This window comes from Vidua chalybeata, chromosome 5 (genome assembly GCF_026979565.1).
Source record: "Vidua chalybeata isolate OUT-0048 chromosome 5, bVidCha1 merged haplotype, whole genome shotgun sequence".
Classification (NCBI taxonomy): domain Eukaryota; kingdom Metazoa; phylum Chordata; class Aves; order Passeriformes; family Viduidae; genus Vidua; species Vidua chalybeata.
The window spans coordinates 60,634,349-60,651,490 of record NC_071534.1 but is presented as its reverse complement, the minus strand read 5'-3'; the positions used below and the strand labels follow the sequence as shown (position 1 = coordinate 60,651,490).

General features: G+C 45.9%; 1 protein-coding gene across 5 annotated transcripts; it reads left to right on the top strand.

Annotated features, from left to right (window-relative positions):
- Window positions 1-100: 100 nt before the first annotated feature.
- Window positions 101-11,382, top strand: TMEM60 (transmembrane protein 60). 5 transcript variants are annotated; one of them, XR_008430954.1, is made up of 4 exons: window positions 360-446; window positions 817-866; window positions 3,633-4,465; window positions 5,479-11,382. XR_008430954.1 is itself a non-coding variant. In XM_053942904.1 (3 exons), exon 3 carries the CDS (start codon window positions 3,675-3,677, stop codon window positions 4,077-4,079), a length of 405 nt encoding a protein of 134 aa, XP_053798879.1. In that variant the 5' UTR covers window positions 102-240; window positions 817-866; window positions 3,633-3,674; the 3' UTR covers window positions 4,080-11,382. The 5 variants fall into 5 exon arrangements, 4 of the variants coding, with proteins under 4 accessions (XP_053798881.1, XP_053798879.1, XP_053798878.1 ...); XM_053942904.1 differs by lacking the exon at window positions 360-446 and adding an exon at window positions 102-240 and having other exon boundaries at window positions 3,633-11,382; XM_053942903.1 differs by having other exon boundaries at window positions 3,633-11,382.
- Window positions 11,383-17,142: the final 5,760 nt, after the last annotated feature.

Sequence of the window (17,142 nt, the reverse complement as noted above, 5' to 3'; positions counted from 1 at the left end):
CAGCCAGCGCCGGCGCCTCCGCCTCCGGGGGCGGGGCCGAGGCGTGACTGGCGGCGGCCCGGCCCAACGAGAGCGCGAGGGAGGCGGGGCTGCGATTGACGGACAGGCGGCGGGGTGGCGGCGGGGCCACTGTGACAGACAGCCCCTCGCACCAATTGGCGGAGGGGGCGGGGCTCCAGACCGACCCGCCGCCGGCCGGGATGAGCGGCCCGAGCTCGAGGGGCGTCACCAACGGCTGGGGTAGGAAGGCGGGATTAACTTGAGCGACGTTGCCGTGGCCCAATGACAATGGAGGGCGGCAGGACGCGTGGCCCCGCTGGCCAATAGCAGGCGCGGGACGGGTGAGGGAGGCGGGCGGTTCCCTGAGGCGGAGCGGGAGGGGAGGGTCCCGCGCCCCCTCAGCTGAGCGCGGGCCCCGCGGGCCGGGGGATGCGCCGGGATCTCCGGTAGGTGACGGGCAACGAGTGACCTCCGGCACGGCCGGGGAAGCGGGGCCTGGCGGGACAAGGCCGTGAGGCCGAGGGAGGGGTCGAGTTTATGAATACAAAGCTGTGTTTAAATGGGGTTTTAAACCGGGCCTACCGCAGTATTTCTTTCGAAGTGTTAAATTACGATTCCATACGATCGAAATAAGCTCTAAACCGGTATTTAATCGAACTGGTGTTCTGTTTAATGTGATTTCACCATAATACGAATTTCAGGACTTTTTTAGGCGATGCTCAAGGTTTAAATCTAAATGTATAGGTTCATGTTATTACTACTGAGTTGAGTGTCATGCGTAAGTTGCCCTCCTCTTTATTTTTTTCTCCTAAACAGGACAGAATTAACTGTCATAATATCCTCGTTATGCAGATCATCCCACCAAGGTCAGTGATGCTCCTTGGATAGTTTCTCCTCACTGAAAATTTTCACTCTCTAATTATGTATGTCCTTTAATAGGAGTCAAGGGCTTTTTTATTTTCACACTGACGTTCCACCAGTGTTCTCACTGAAGACCCAGTTCAGACCTGTAGCACAGCTGCATCCTTCTCCCAGTGTCACCCCTCTTGCTGGGATAGCTGGGCTCTAGCAAAGACTCTGCCAATCATCTTTCTTTCATCATGAGATAATCAAATGTTCCATGTAATCAAACCCTTTGTTGTTATGTCAGCTCTATATCCAGCTCTCAGCCTTCAAAATCTGGTAGCTTTCTTTACTTGGATTCTAAGATCTCAAAAGTACACTTGGATTTTCTTGAGTTTTCATCTCAAAATGTCTCTAAAAGTGGAGCCTTGCAGCCCTGCCCAGTCTGGCAGTAGCTTCTATTAGGTCAGAGAAAGGCAGAATTTTCTGAATTTTCTGCCTGTTTTTTCCAGTTGTTGCATAGTGGTTCTCAGCAAACTGAAAGTATTTTCAAGTGAACAACCTTCAAATTGAGTAGCCCCATGTAATACATCTTCAGTAGCTTTGTGTTTCCTCTGGAGACAGGTGATAGCACCTTCTTTGAGTATCTGATAACCTGATACTTCTAAGAGTGTTGAGTTTCTTTTCTCCTTTCAGACACAAGTTTCCAGTCTGATTCTGGTTGGTTTCTGCTTTCTCCAGTTTGCTAATATGAGTCTTCTTCTTGTAGTGTTTGCAGCATTGATTTCCAGAACTGTTTTTGAAAAACATTCTCATGAGAAGAATGTTGAAACTTTATTTTAGATCATGACTCCTCACTTTAGCCACAGATTTGCACTTGAGAATATTGGAAGTGTTTTCAAAATACTGTAAATGCTTTAGGCCAGACATAGTAACTGTTCTGTAATCACCTGCCAGCTGTTTTAGGTTTGTTTCTGTAATAAGAGCAAAACAATACTATCTAAACCTCCTCCATTTTTTTTTTGTCCCCTTAGCTCTTGAGTGCTGCTTCTGAGCTTCCCCAACAAAGAGAAGGGTAGGGGGTCCTGGTTCCACCCTGTCAGGAACTGGCTTTAACCAGACTTTTGGTGATCTGAGCAGAAGTGAGACTCTGAAAAGCAAAACTACAAAATCCTACTTTAATTTTTTTTTTCCTAGTTCAGCTCAAGGAACTGGCCTGCTTTGGACACAAGTGTCAGCCCCAAAACAAAGAGGGGATGCACTGACTACAACTCCAATTTAGAGTATTTTAGGGAAAACTGGATCTTCTTACAAGAAACCTTACTGCTATCCACTAAATCAAACTTCAAACCCAGATTGAACAAAATAGTAGATCTGTTTGTTGAACTGTGTATCAGAAGATACAGATTTAAACTGTAGGATGATTTTAATGATGTACAAAAAATTGTTATCCCCTCACTGTAAGGTAGTAGATCATCTCATAACCAGTTGAGACAGCAACTTTAATTTCCCTCCTTCTAGCAGCAAATCATATCTGAGCACAGAATTTGCCCAACTTCTTAACCTGGCAAAAAACTATCCCAGTTAAAAAAAAAATAAGGGTGGCAGTAGATTTCTGTTTGTTGGGTGAGTTCAGCAGCCATAATCAGGCAATGCTGTGTGCCTTGGTAATAACACACAGGAAGCAGCAGCAGCTTCTGGGCACAGGCACTGGGGGCACAGAGGGGAAGCAGCTCTTGTCCTTCCCTCAGCATCTGGTGCTGAGGATTCAGTGCTTCAGAGCACAACATCACACTTTCAGTAATTCAAATATTTTTGTAGTCTGGAAAAAATCAAAGGTCATTTTCTTACTTCAGGTGAAAGATTATTTGTGTTCTAAAGGGAATTAGTAAAAACTTTAACTCAATTTTTTTAAATAATTAAAATACCTACTTCAGCACCATTTCACAGGTAAAAAATTTTCATTTTTGTAGCATGAAATCATCTAGAGGAAGATCACAGTCCTTCACAGTTCTGTTTTTTACACTTGCAGTGAAAGGCTTTTGGCAGATGCAGTGGTAAAAACTATCCAGTTAGGATTTTAAAAACTTCACTTTCATGCATGTAGTGGCAGATGCATTTGTCTTGTTTTTCTTTCATCATGACTACAGAGAAATTTAAATATCCTACCCAGCCAATAAACCTGTCAGCCAGTGTCTGAAATACTTGAGACACCTGCCAAAAAGCAAACGTTATCTGTAGCTTTTAGTAATTTCAAGGTTGCTGGCTGACAGAAAGCTGGGCAGTGCTCACTGGCTCAGTTTGAGCCCAGATCACTTCAGCTGCAGCTCTGCAAACTGCAGGATCCCTCCGAGGGTTTTTGTGGTCCTTTGTGCTGGTTCACATTTTACTGTGGTTATTTTGTTACAGAGAGAGCACCGTTATGTTTTGTTTTCAAGTGTTAGCTGTGAGTGCCTCATTTACTGATGGAAAATGGATCTAAATACATTCTTAGCATTCAAAAATCCCTAAATGAGTCTGACAGCTTGTTTAGGATTAAAGTACAGTTTGTTTCACAAATTTAGAATAAGGCAGTTACACAGCTGACTTAAGGCACTCCAAGGAATGGTGGACTGTAACAAACACTGTTCAGCTGAGCATGGTAATTATGAAAGTGCTAGCAAGCAGTATGTGGGTGAGTTTAGGAGTGGGAAAGCAAAAGCAAGGAATTGGTTTCCTTTATGGAATATACCTAATGGTGGTGTAGTGCCATCTTTTGATGCCTTCCCTCCCCCTTTTTGTTTTGTTAGGTTGCTGCTAACAGCGAAGGCCTTCCTCTCAAAGCTGTTTAAATGAGAATGTCCCTGGCGCAAAGAGTGCTGCTGACATGGCTTTTTACCTTACTCTTCCTCATCATGCTGGTGCTGAAGTTGGATGAGAAAGCACCGTGGAACTGGTTCCTCATTTTTATACCAGTGTGGATATTTGACACAATTCTTCTAGTTATGTTAATTGTAAAAATGGCTGGACGCTGCAAGTCTGGCTTTGACCCTCGCAATGGCTCCCAGAACATGAAGAAGAAAGTGTGGTACCTCATTGCAATGCTGCTGAAATTGGCCTTCTGCCTTGCCCTGTGTGCAAAGCTGCAGCGCTTTACCACCATGAAACTGGCCTACGTGTTCATCCCGCTCTGGGCCTTGCTGATCGGGGGCATGGTTGAACTTGGATATAATATCTTCTATGTACGAAGAGACTAGGCTATGCCAGGTGGTTTCCAGTGCCAACATTGGCACCAAATTACTAGATTATTATCACTTTGCCACAAATTTGATCTTCAAACTAGAAAGCCAAATGAGTCAAGCTGGAGACTTAAGCTAAAGCAGACTGAAGACTGAAAGTAGACATTACTGCCATGCCCACTCTGAAGCTCCCTGGCTTTGCCTGCCCAGCAGAGGCATGGTCAGCTGCGGGGGACACTCCCCTCTGACTCGAGGAGAGTCGGGGAGTGGCTAAGACAGAGCACTTCGCTGTCTGCCTTGTATGGAGGAGAGGCGACATCCGAGGAGGCAATAAAGGAGCCAACTCAAGGCGGGGGAATCAGTCTCAGGCTTAATCCGAGCTCCGAGGAGCTCCGAATGCCATTGTATCCAACAGCCAAAAGGGCCCCGAGCCTTTCACAACATCTTAAGTACCGGGGCGGTGACAAGGGGGAAGGGACGCCCATTCACCAATGGGGGCATTTGGGGGAGTGGAAGGCAGAAGGACAGACAGACACACAAACCAATGGGGGAAGTTCAAGGGAGGGACCCCTGGCCCTCGTCCACTCACTCAACGCCCAAGGTGGAAGATTCTGGGAGAGTGGGATGGGGAGCCGAGTGATGGACAGGGTACCAGGGAGGGGACAGGGGAGTGACTGAGCATTTTCAGGGAGATTGGCACTGAGGGAAAGGCAGGAAAGCTCGGGGTGGTACCATTGGCAGAAAATGGGGGGTGAAGGGGCAAACAATTACAGAACTGTTACAGAAATATAAAACCACAATACAACAACTCCTCCTTTTAATTTTAAAAAGAAAGGAGGGAAAACTTAACAAACAAAACTAAAAGTTCAGTTTTTAAAATTGACCCGACCCAGCCCGAGAGTTCCCATTTTTCAAAGAGTCCAGTCAGCCAGTCTGAATCTGCAGTCTCTTTCTTAATGTCCTTGACCAGCTACTGCAGCTGGTCTATTCTTTTATGGGTGTCCTCAGCCTTTGATGTTCTACTTGGGGCTGAGGAACGATCCATACGGCGCTGAGATGGAATGCACTGAGCGGGAGCAGTAGCTGCAGGATGGGGTTCAATTTGATGTTCATGCTGGCTGGGTCCAGGTTAATGAAATCTGAAAGGAATCTTCTGAACAAAAACATTAGAATAGAGGGAGGAGTTAGGGATTTAAAGGCTGCGGCTTCTCTTCCTCCTCCAGCAAGCGATGGCTACCTGTGCCGTGGTCTTGGACTTGGGATACTTTGGGAACGTAAGGTTTCACCCACTTGGAGGGGACCCACTTCAAAACTGAGGGGGTGCACACACAGGTGTTTCCCCTCCCCCAGGTTATCATTTCGTAGGGTCCCTCCCTCTCCCATGTTTCTGGGTTTTTTACCATGACTGGTGGACAAGCCTTTAGGTTGGTCTGACTACTTTCCAGAAAATGCCTGGTAATAGGTGGATTCAAGTTCTTGTATGTGCAGTTTAAGAAATTGATGGTAAACAGAGCTTTGGGCAACCGTACTTGAGGGGATTCCACCTTTATCGCCTGTTGCTGAAGAACCCTTTTTAGGCTCTGGTGCGTTCTCTCCACCATGGCTTGGCCTGTTGGGAAATAGGGGATGCCAGTTTTGTGCTCTATTCCCCATTGTTGCAGGAAGCTCCGGAACTCCTTGGACTTGTACGCTGGGCTGTTGTCTGTTTTGATGACTTTGGGGATGCCCAGCATGGAGAAGGCCTGTACCAAGTGTACTTTGGTGTCAGAAGCCTTTTCCCCTGTGTGGGCTGAAGCGGAGACTGCACTAGAGAAAGTATCTACTGAGACATGGACATATTTGAATCTGCCAAATGACTGGATGTGTGTCACATCCATTTGCCACACCTCACAGCTTTTCAAACCCCTAGGGTTTGTTCCTGAGCTCAGGGAAGGGAGAGAATTTTGTTGGCAGCTGGGACATGTGGCCACAATGGCCCTGGCCTGTTCTCAAGTGATGTGAAACTGATGAACTAGGCCAGGTGCATTTTGGTGAAAAAGCTGGTGGCTGATTTTGGCCTGACCGAACACATCTGGAAGAGGGGCCATATGTACAGGTGCTGCGAGGGCATCAGCTCTTCGATTGCCCTCGGCGATGAACCCTGGCAGGTCAGTGTGTGACCTGACATGCATCACATAAAACAGTTGCTCTCGGTGGGAGACCAATTTTACCAGTTTCGAGAGCAACTCCTACAATGCAATGTTGGAGACTTCCTGCAAGACTGCATTCTCTGCTCTGGACACTACACCTGCTACATAGGCCGAATCTGTGACCAAATTAAATGGTTCAGAGAACCTCTCAAAAGCTCTGACTACAGCGGCCAACTCAGCTACTTGAGGTGTTCCTTCCACCTCGGCAACATCTGCCTCTCACTGCTGAGTCTGAGCATCTTTCCAGGTCATAACTGACTTGTGAGATGCTCCTGACTCATCTGTAAACACTGTCAGTGCCTTTAGAGGTGTTTTTCTCTGAATAGGTTTTAGTGACAATGTAAGTTGGACATCCAAATTGAAAATTTTGTGGGCCGGTCGATGAATTGAAATTTGACTGGTGTAACTGTCCAGTGCAAATTGCAGTGCTTCATTTTCCTGAAGCAGATGTTCCAACATTGCTTTGGATAGATGGCCCGATTCTAATTTTAACGGAATGTGGATGCAGCCAAAGTCATACCCTGCCAATTCCCTGATCCAGACCCTTGCTTTCCAGATCAGTTCTGCCACCAGCTCTTGTGGCCATGTCATCCTCTTGAACCTGTTGTGACTAAGGAAGACCCACTCTATGATTAAGAGTGGGTCCTTCCAGTCCCGGTCCTTCTTCCCTACTTAGGTGACCTCCCATTGGAAGATCACCCCGTGGAGGTGTGGTAGCTTACCAAGAATGATGACTTTGAAGGGCAGGCCCGGTTGGTAACAGTGGGCCTGCCTGGCAGACATCATGTCCTGTACTTTCTCCAGTGCGGCCCTCGCTTCCTGGGTAAGGGTCCTAAGAGAACTAGGCTCCTCTCCCCCTTTCAATAAATTGAAAAGGGAGGCTAGGTCTTTGGTGGAAATACCTAGCCAAGGCCTCACCCAGTTCAAAGAGCCACACAGTTGCTGGACATCAGCCAAAGTCTTGATGTTATTCTTGATGACCAATTTTTGTGGAGCAATGGTCCACTTCCCAATCTCCAGGCCCAGGTACTTCCAAGGTGGCATCCTCGGAACCTTGTCTTCACGGAGCTCAACCCCTGCAACAACCAAAGAATTGTCAGGTTAAGTGCATGGGTAAGTATGTCTTCATTTGGGGCACACACTAGATGTCGTCCATATAATGGAGGATGATGGCATCCTTCACGGCTGCACGGACTGGGGACAGCAAGGAAGAGACGTACCACTGGCAAACACATGGGCTGTTTTTCATTCCTTGTGGAAGTACTTTCCATTGGTATCTCTTCCTTGGGGCTTCTCAGTTAATGGTGGGAACCGAGAAGGCGAAGTGTGGGGCATCATCAGGGTGAAGGAGAAGAAGCAGTTCTTAATGTCAATCACAGCCAGATTCCAGTTTTGGGGGAGCATCGTCGGGGATGGCAACCCTGGCTGGAGAGAGCCCATGTCTTCTATTACATTGTTGATTTGACGGAGGTCGTAGAGGAGCCGCCATTCGTCTTTGCCTGTTTTTTTTAATTACAAAGACAGGGGAATTCCAGGGAGATGTGGTTTCCTGGATATTCCCATTTTTTAGCTGCTCGTCTACAAGCTCCTCAAGCGCCTTTAATTTTTGTTTATTGAGCAGCCACTGCTCTACCCAGACTGGTGAATCTGTTTTCCAATTGAGTTTCTGGGTAGCGTGCTTTTCAGTGACCAGTGCCCAAAAAACCTGGGGGTCTCTGGGATGTCAATTCTGACCCCTCACTGGGCCATCAGGTCTTTACCCCACAAGGGTTCTGTAAAGTCTAAAACAAATGGGCATACAGAGGCCAATCGCCCATTCGGCCCCTCCATTTGGACGACAATCTTTGACTGTTTCACTAATTGAATGCCCCCAACACCTTGTACGTGTCCAGCCATGTCCTGCAACTCCCAATGTGACGGCCATTCCTGGGAGGGAATGATTGTCACATCTGCCCCCGTGTCTAGGAGTCCAACTAAGGTTTTGTACTCTCCCCCCTGGTGTAACCTGCATGAGATCTTTGGTTTTTCGGCCCCCAGTACCTGAGTCCTGGCAATGGTATGATATGTGTTTTTCCTCTGCTTCTGGTTCCACGAAGGCTCAGGCACTGGGATGGCCTGGGCGATGACTTGGCCTTTGGGTAGGTACACTGGTGGGTAGTACAATGCAGCCAAAGGATGAGTTTCCCTGGGTCTGATGACACGAGACCCAGGAGGATGTGAATATCTAGAGGTGTGTATTTGGTGTCCCAAGGATGACATACTTACTACAGTTGTCTCCCCAAGTAGCAGGTTCCTTGGGGCTCACAGACACGAAATGCCATTTAGTATTATGAAGATAGAGGGGCTCTGTCAGAGCCAACCTGAAAGGCACATTATGAGAATTAGTGGTTAAAACAGGTTTTGGTTGGTATGGGTGAGTCAAGTCCGGTGAAGAAGCAATGTTAATGTTTGGATCCCCCCCCCAAGATGTTTTTGGCCCCACTTCATTTCTATCATCGCATGGGGAGGGACTACACTTAGTTTCTAGTTTTTTGATGGTCCTCCTTTGGAGGCAACCTTTTGTTTTTGTTGGGCCTTCTGGAAGTTAAGAAACTGTTGCCTCAATGGGCAGTTGGGGATCCAATGCCCTGGATCCTTGCAAAGATGACACCGCGGGAATGCTGGGGGAGGTCTCTTAAATGTCCATGGAGTGCACAGCGGCTGGCTGCTGAATGGCAGGTCAGGGACATCGATGGCCGCCACCCTCGTCAGTTCCCTCTGTTTGTGATATTGATCAGCGGATGTGATTGTGACCTTCCTCGAGCACACTTCTAGCATGGACTGCAGGGTTGGCGGTGGGTCGAGGGGCAGGCTCAGGATTGCAGCTTTACACTTTTCGTTGCATTTTGCCGAGCGATCTCCGTAAGGATTCCCTGCCGCACTCCCAGGTCCTGTACTTGAAGGTCCACCGCCCTGCGAAGTCGCTCAATGAACTTAAGGAAAGACTCAGAGGGAAACTGAGTTATAGACAGGTGATTATCAGTGGGGACATCCAGGCACATCCCGAAAAACGCCTTTTCTGCTGCCTTCACACTCTCCCGGAGAGCCTTTCTAGGTATTTTTGCAGCCTGTTTTTCCCCCTCCGCCCATTCCCCCTCCCCGCAAAGGTGATCAATGGACAACAACAACTCGTTATCATCTACCACTATGTTAGGGTCAGCCCATAGTGCTGGTAAAGCAGACCGTGCTTCTTTTCTCCATGCTGCCTCCCATATTAAAAACTCTGTTGAGGATAGCAAGCACAAGAAAAGTGCACGGAGATCAGCAGGAGTTAAGACATTTCCCAAAAGAGTGGCCTTCAACAGTCCCTTGAAATATTCGCTGTCCCTACAAAAACTTCCTTGAGCTTTGTAGAGCTCTTTGTTGGTCTAGTAGTCAAGTGGGGACCATTGGGGCCAGGGCGCCCCCCACCTCTGCCTAGGGATATAGGTGACCGGAGCAGCGATGAGAGCGGGGATAGAATCAGGGTTCCAGTTCCCTGGGCCTCCTCCCGCCCTGGAAGCCCGAGCATGGGAACCAGAGGAGGGGTCATGGGAACTGTGGGAAAAAGAGATGACATCAGAGGGGTGTGGCTAGGACACAGGAAGGAGAGACATGACTGACACATCCCGGAGTGGGCAGAACTGGGAGGATGTGGTTTGAGGGGAGATGGGAGGAGCTGGAAGGGAAGGTGGGCCGCCAGAAAGAGGGGAGGAGTCAGGAGATAGGAAGGGGTTGATTGATGAGTGGAAAGGTTTTAGGGGAGGAGCGAGAAAAGGATCATGGGAAGAAGAAGGGCATGTGGCAGGAACCACTATGTGGCGTCCACCATCTTGCATTTCAGGGGAGATTTCTTGAGGGAAGGTAGGGTCTGGGATACTAAAACAAAAAGTGGACTTTTGGGACGGGGCTGTACAACACGGAGAAGTAGGGGGACAGGAAAGATCCCGAGCAGTCTGGCCAGGACTGCTCGGGCGGGGGTCTCGGGGATTCTGTGGGGAACCAGAGAGACAAAGGCAGCCCTGCGGCTCTTGCCGGGATGTTCCCTTTGGAATTCCCGGTTTGGGGCAGACGGAGGAGGGAAGAGGGTTAGGACGGGGAGAACTGGGGTTGAGTTTGCTCCTGTGTGGCTGTTCCTGCATTTTAGAAAAGGCTCTTAAAGTATTTTTAATTTTCATGGCTGGGAAAGCAAATCTAAAATGGAAGGAATCCCCTAAGCGAAACAACTCATTATCTACTAGATCCCAAAACTCCAAATTATGAATTTGGTTGGCCGAAACATTAGAAAAATGTAGGAACAACCACTGAACAAACTCTTTAACTCCTCTTTTATGAAACGGAATCCCATTCCTAAATAGGACACCCACAATTTGGTAATGGACTCCCTTTTGCAAGACAGAAAGCTGAGCACCCATCGTGGCTGATGTTAAATCTGTCTCTTAAAACCACACTACTCAGGGAAAAAGCAAAAGGAAACTCCTGCTGCTGGCCACCTGCTGAAAGGTGCTGTGCAGCAAAGTAACAGCTACTGTAGTAGCGAAATCCTCCAGAGAAGGAAAAAAGTTGACTTTCTTCCCAGAAACACACAGGGAAAGAAAGTACCGAAGAAAAGCAGGTGAAGAAAACTCCCCACCCCACCGGGAGGGAGAACAAAGGAGGGAGAGAAGATACTCACCACTCCGACACTGGCTGCAGGATAAGAAAAGTCCTGAGTAGTGCTCTCCTTGTGGAACTGATCACGTGGTGCCCTGGTGGCTACCAGTTCCTTCCCTAGGAGCGTTAGCCACCAAAAAGGGGTCTGCTACTCCTGGGGTAGCTTGCCGGCCATGAGACGGAGTCCAAACACCACTGCAGAATAAATCCAGCAGGACGTCCTGCCGTCTCCTCCATGGGGTCTGGTGATGTCCTCAGCCCCCACGTGGGGCGCCAAGCTGCTGCCATGCCCACCCTGAAGCTCCCTGGCTTCGCCTGCCCGGCAGAGGCATGGTCAGCTGCGGGGGACACTTCCCTCTGTCTCGAGGAGAGTCGGGGAGTGGCTAAGACAGAGCACTTCGCTGTCTGCCTTGTATGGAGGAGAGGCGACGTCCAAGGAGGCAATAAAGGAGCCAACTCAAGGCGGGGGAATCAGTCTCAGGTTTAATCCGAGCTCCGAGGAGCTCCGAATGCCATTGTATCCAACAGCCAAAAGGGCCCCGAGCCTTTCACAACATCTTAAGTACCGGGGCGGTGACAAGGGGGAAGGGACGCCCATTCACCAATGGGGGCATTTGGGGGAGTGGAAGGCAGAAGGACAGACAGACACACAAACCAATGGGGGAAGTTCAAGGGAGGGACCCCTGGCCCTCGTCCACTCACTCAACGCCCAAGGTGGAAGATTCTGGGAGAGTGGGATGGGGAGCCGAGTGATGGACAGGGTACCAGGGAGGGGACAGGGGAGTGACTGAGCATTTTCAGGGAGATTGGCATTGAGGGAAAGGCAGGAAAGCTCAGGGTGGAACCATTGGCAGAAAATGGGGGGTGAAGGGGCAAACAATTACAGAACTGTTACAGAAATATAAAAACACAATACAACAAGACGTTTCATTTTTTTATTTTAAAACTCACATATACTCTTGTAAATAAAAGTGTTTGTTCAACATAAGCTGTTCTAATATGATTACTGTTATTTGTTAAATGGAATAAGACACGGGTTCTTCACGTGCAGGTAGAAGACCTTGTCAAAGAAACCACAAATATTCTACACAGAGTATTCAGCACATTGAGTAATCCTGGGAAAGGGGACTAACATTTTCTGCTACTTATGCTGTAAATCAACAAATAACCAGTTAACAGTAATTTCCATAAGGAGCTAAATTTGCTTTAAAAATCAGTTACAATTGACAGCAGCCAAATAAGAGGAAGAAGAGGAATAAAGTAATACACCTTTCTTTTTTTGGACAGTGAGATTCCTTTACCGCTGTAAAAATAAGCAGTTTTCTAAGCTGCTGAAACAGCCCATAACCAATATGTTAGCCTTAGGGAATACAGTTGGTAGCTGAGCTGTGCCAGCAGTCCTGAGATCCAGAGAAAAGGGAGACAATGGTGATTCTTTTCCAAGTGAGAAATCACCAGTGTTGCAAGAGACTGAAAATATAGGGTGAGTTCAGTACTGTTATGAACAAAAATAAAAAACCTTTGGGGAATGTAGTTAACAATGGTTAAATGTTGTTAATAGAAGTAACAAATTGTGATTAGTAATATTAAAACCCAGTTCTGTTGTTCATGTATAAAGGGGGAGTGGAACCAGGGAGGAGATGGGGTGCCAGTCTTTGTGGAGGGGCAGAGAACCTTTCAGAAGTATTACATCATAGAACACAACCACAACTTAAATCAAGATTGGAAGAGAGACCAACCAATGGGAGATGAGAATTCCAAAATGATTGGCCAAGACTGCACCAACTTATAAGGGAGTCAGCAACAGAGAAATAGACCTGTCACAGCACCGATCCTGAGCGCCCCAATCAGGAGACAAGAGAGAGACTTTAAAAGGCCTTAGGTGTCTAACTCCCGCATCTTTCCTCGGAGCCGGTTTCCCTGGAAACACCCCTAGGTTACAATTACTAAGTTGTTGAAACAGTCTCCGGACTAGCCGGAGGCTTTTGCTTCCAGTTGTTCTTTTGTAATAAACAGGCTTACTCTTTTTTTAATCAACCTGCCTCCTTTTTGTTAAAGTTTCTTTCTAAGCCTGTTCACAAGTACTGCAGTTGTACCTGCCCAAAGCGGTACTTGAACAAGACAGTTTTTAATACCCGAGAATATTAAATTTTTTGGGGTGAAGCCTTGGCTCCATGGAGCACTGGCAAACTCAAATGTGAGGAAATGACCTTTTTTAGATAACAAGTGAATAGGACTTCAGGGAAGAACTGGAACTACAAGTGTATTTTGTGGACTGAAGTGCTCTTTCAGGACATACAGTAACACCAAATTCAAATGTAGCAGTTATCTGGGACATTATACTGAATGCATACTGAAAGTACTGATCCATTTACACTTGCTAGAGACAAAAGAATGTTAAGTGAATGACAAACAGTCTAGGGTAACAGGACATACCTAGACAAGTGTCTCACTAATAAAATTTTAAGTATGTACATTCAACTGTACCTGTCTGTGGAAAAAAAAGTCTTCCTGAAGTGTTTGGATTTACTCTTGCTGTTTCATCACACGGACGTGGGTAAAAATACAGAGGAACTATATTGTGGGAGACTGCTGAAAGAGCTTTAGCTAAGAAAACAACATGTTCCATTCTAAGGCAATGAATCACAATTCAGAATATCAGGTAACAAATGATTTATAAAATGAATTTAAGTCATATTTATTTCAGAGTGGTTGACTGTCCTACCTTGCTAAAGGATAAACCAGGAAAAGACAGAGATGAATTCTAAATCATTATTGTTGTTAAAAAAATGTAAAATATTTATAAACCCTTTAGTTTTATTATAACTCATTGACTTTTACTAAGCAAACCTATGTACCCAGCCCCAGGATATGCACATCAGGTCATGGGGGTGCCTAGCAGGAACAGTTGTTTGTAGGAGGTGTATCTATGTATTGTGTACTACTGAAAAATATTTAATGGAAGGACCTTGGTCTATGTTTGAGACTTTTGCCCATTCATGTGAGGTTCCTGTGGAGAGCTGACTTCCTTCAGTCTTGAATGATTTTTACAGTAAAATTGGCACTTGTGATTAGGATGAGCTGTGGGGAGGGGTACATTAATCTCAGAACACGCTCTTAGACCTGCTGGCTACAGGAGCTGCAAGAGTGAGCACACACAGGTGCCACAGGTACCCATGTGTGGGGTGGAGAGAACAGGGTACCTGTGTTGGGGTGGAGAGAACAGGGTACCCATGTGTGGGGTGGAGAGAACAGGGTACCCATGTGTGGGGTGGAGAGAACAGGGTACCTGTGTGTGGGGTGGAAAGAACAGGGGACTGTGTGTGGGGTGGAGAGAACAGGGTACTACTATGTGTGGGGTGGAGAAAACAGGCTTCATCTGCACATCCCACTTGGTTCTGTTCTGCAAATGGGAACCTGGGCCATGGAGCCCCTGCCTGGAATGGAATGCCACTCCATGGCAGGCAATCTAGACCTTGTGCATTTGTTATGGCTACTTTCAAAATTTATGAAGAGTATCTAAAGCCCTATCCTCCAATTCAGGTAAACTTTGATGACACACTTAACAAGCAGTGATACAAATGTGTAACAAGCATTCAAGCACCTCAGACAAGATGATTTCATCTCCACACACACACACACTTACCTGTGGCAGGTATGGGACCAAGCATAAAATAACACCCATAGTCCTTTCCCATGTGATGATTCTGGAAGAATAAAATTCCAAACCCCCTTGTTCAGAGGATGCCAGAACAGCCCCATGATGCTCAGGAGAGCAGAGCAGCTTTTCTCAGCCGAGCTGACGATGGTAATTGATTGTTATGACATAAAACAAAAGATGGAAGAATAAGAACTGGCTTCATTGAACTTGGTATATTATTAGCAATATAGGCCGTGAATGGTGACTCTGCCCTCTTAATAAACCCCTTCTCTTCCACAGATGTAACAATTATCTGAAAGTTTGGCATCTCTAATTAACTAGAATCACACACAGTCCTTACAAATCTCCTTTTAATTGTTGCCTCTAATTCAATAGTAAAAGATAGCAATTTCAGTTTTGGTTGTGTGTTTGGCTTTCTTCTTTTTTAAAAAAAAAAAAAAAAAAAGATTTACAAACTTTGAAATAAATGATTCGGAAAGCTAAAGCAGATGCTTCTTGCTGGTGTCATACCAAGTTCCAATTTCCTTGTCCTTACAGGGAAACTTGGACAAAAGCATATCCCTTTTGAGAATTTTGTATCATATTTAACTGACCTGAACAGTGCTGAGATCTTTGTGCACACATCTCTGCCTTATCAGAACTTCACTCAGAAGGATCTGTGATACAAAGTACACTATAGCCCACTGTGACCTAATTAATTCCTGCTGCAGGAATTAATTACATCTGTTCATAATTCCGCTGTTCTCAATGGTGCTGATCACAGCTTGGAAGTGGAACCAATGCTCCTCACACATTTTCCTAAATTTACCAACTGATAAAACAAGTGAAAAGCGAATTTGCTGAAGGTGGCAGGGAAAAGGAGAGCTCCATGCTGAGATGGCTCACACTGATTTGTGATAAAAAAGGCACAAGGATGTTGTCTCAGCTCCCTGCAGCAGCTGATGGGGGGCAAAGGAGAGAACCTGGCCTTCGGCAGCTTTGTTTTAAACTGCAATTCAAAAGCTTGTTGAACCAAATGGAAGTATTTCTCTGTACTGATGATATATATTGGACATGGAGAGATACATTCCACATAATTTCTCTCTTTCCATCCTTTATACAAGTTTGAACACTTCAGCATGCACTGCAGGCAAGTATCTGCTTTTGTCTGATTACAGAAAATCATTAACACACGTGTGAAAGGTCATGAAACTGAAATTTTCAATTGCCAATTCATACTGATTTTCTTGATTTGTCACCATTTTAGAACAGTATCCAGTTTTGTGTTCTTTTTATACTTGAAAAATGCAGTTATGTGACCATGTGCATCCCCACCTATAACAAAGTTTAACCTGAATGCTCTGAGAACATGTGCAGACACACACAAAATGCACTGCCAGGCACAGAGGGCAATATCAAAGTCTGGACTAACACAGGACAGGGGTACACAACCATTTGAGAGATATATTACCAGTATTATTTTCTGACACATCTGCATCATAGTACAGAAGCAAAATGTTTGCCTAACCTCATGAAAATATTCCTATTTCCACACTGTAAAATGTTGGGTGACTCAAAGTGGAATTGAAGGTGAAAATTATGAGAGTCCCAGAAACTTGGAATTTTAACATCAGGTGTTCCCTATTTTAACATCCATATGATTTTGGGAAAAAATAACATGGCTTTTCAGTAATAAAGCTCCTGGATAATTGCATCCTCAGAAATAAGTTGTTTGAATTTACTAGCATGGAAAACATAGTGCTATCATGTAACACATTATACTTTTTAATTAGGATTGCAGTAAAAAGAACTATGCTGAGTTGTGAAAAGAACATTTGCACCTTTTCACTGTAACTTTACTGGTTTTTAAGGTTTTGATGGAATTCATCTCCCATATGAGCCTTGTAGACCTGAATGGGCCTGGGTATCAACTTGCTGCCGAAAAGCATCAGGCTTTGAGAACTAAGACAACTTAAGGAATCTCTGCAGCTGGACCACTAGAGTACTGTTCCATATAAAGTCTGCATTTTCTCCTCGGACTTGTACTGAAGTGGGATAAAGAATAGGAAAACCTGCAACTCAGTGACACCATTCCTTCTGATCCGCCTTTCCTAACAAAACCAACATCCCAAGCAGACAAATATAAGAAAAGTCTCCCTACAGTGCAGAACAACAGCCTAAGAGCAAGAAACAGGAAAGCAATGAGAATGTGAGCTTAGTTCATCTGCCTCAATTTTTATCTCAGTGTTCCTTCTGAAGTTCATGAAAAAAATCACCTCTTAAAGATGTTTTTTAATCTAAAAATTCCATTTCTGTGATTAACTAAAACTCTCAGTTGCTTGAGTTCACATTGGCAAGTACCTGAGTGTTACTCTTGCATGCTAAGAGCAAAGATTTAGCAGCCTTGTTACATAGTCTCCCACACACAGGTCTAATTTTCAAAATTTTCATCTCCAGACACCAGAAACAGCTTTCTCTTCTAACTGCCCCACTTTGTCTCAACACAACCAGATGAAAAAGCTCCCATAAAAAGCACAGTCCTTAGAACACAGGCCTGAGCTGCACCCGACATGGCACCATC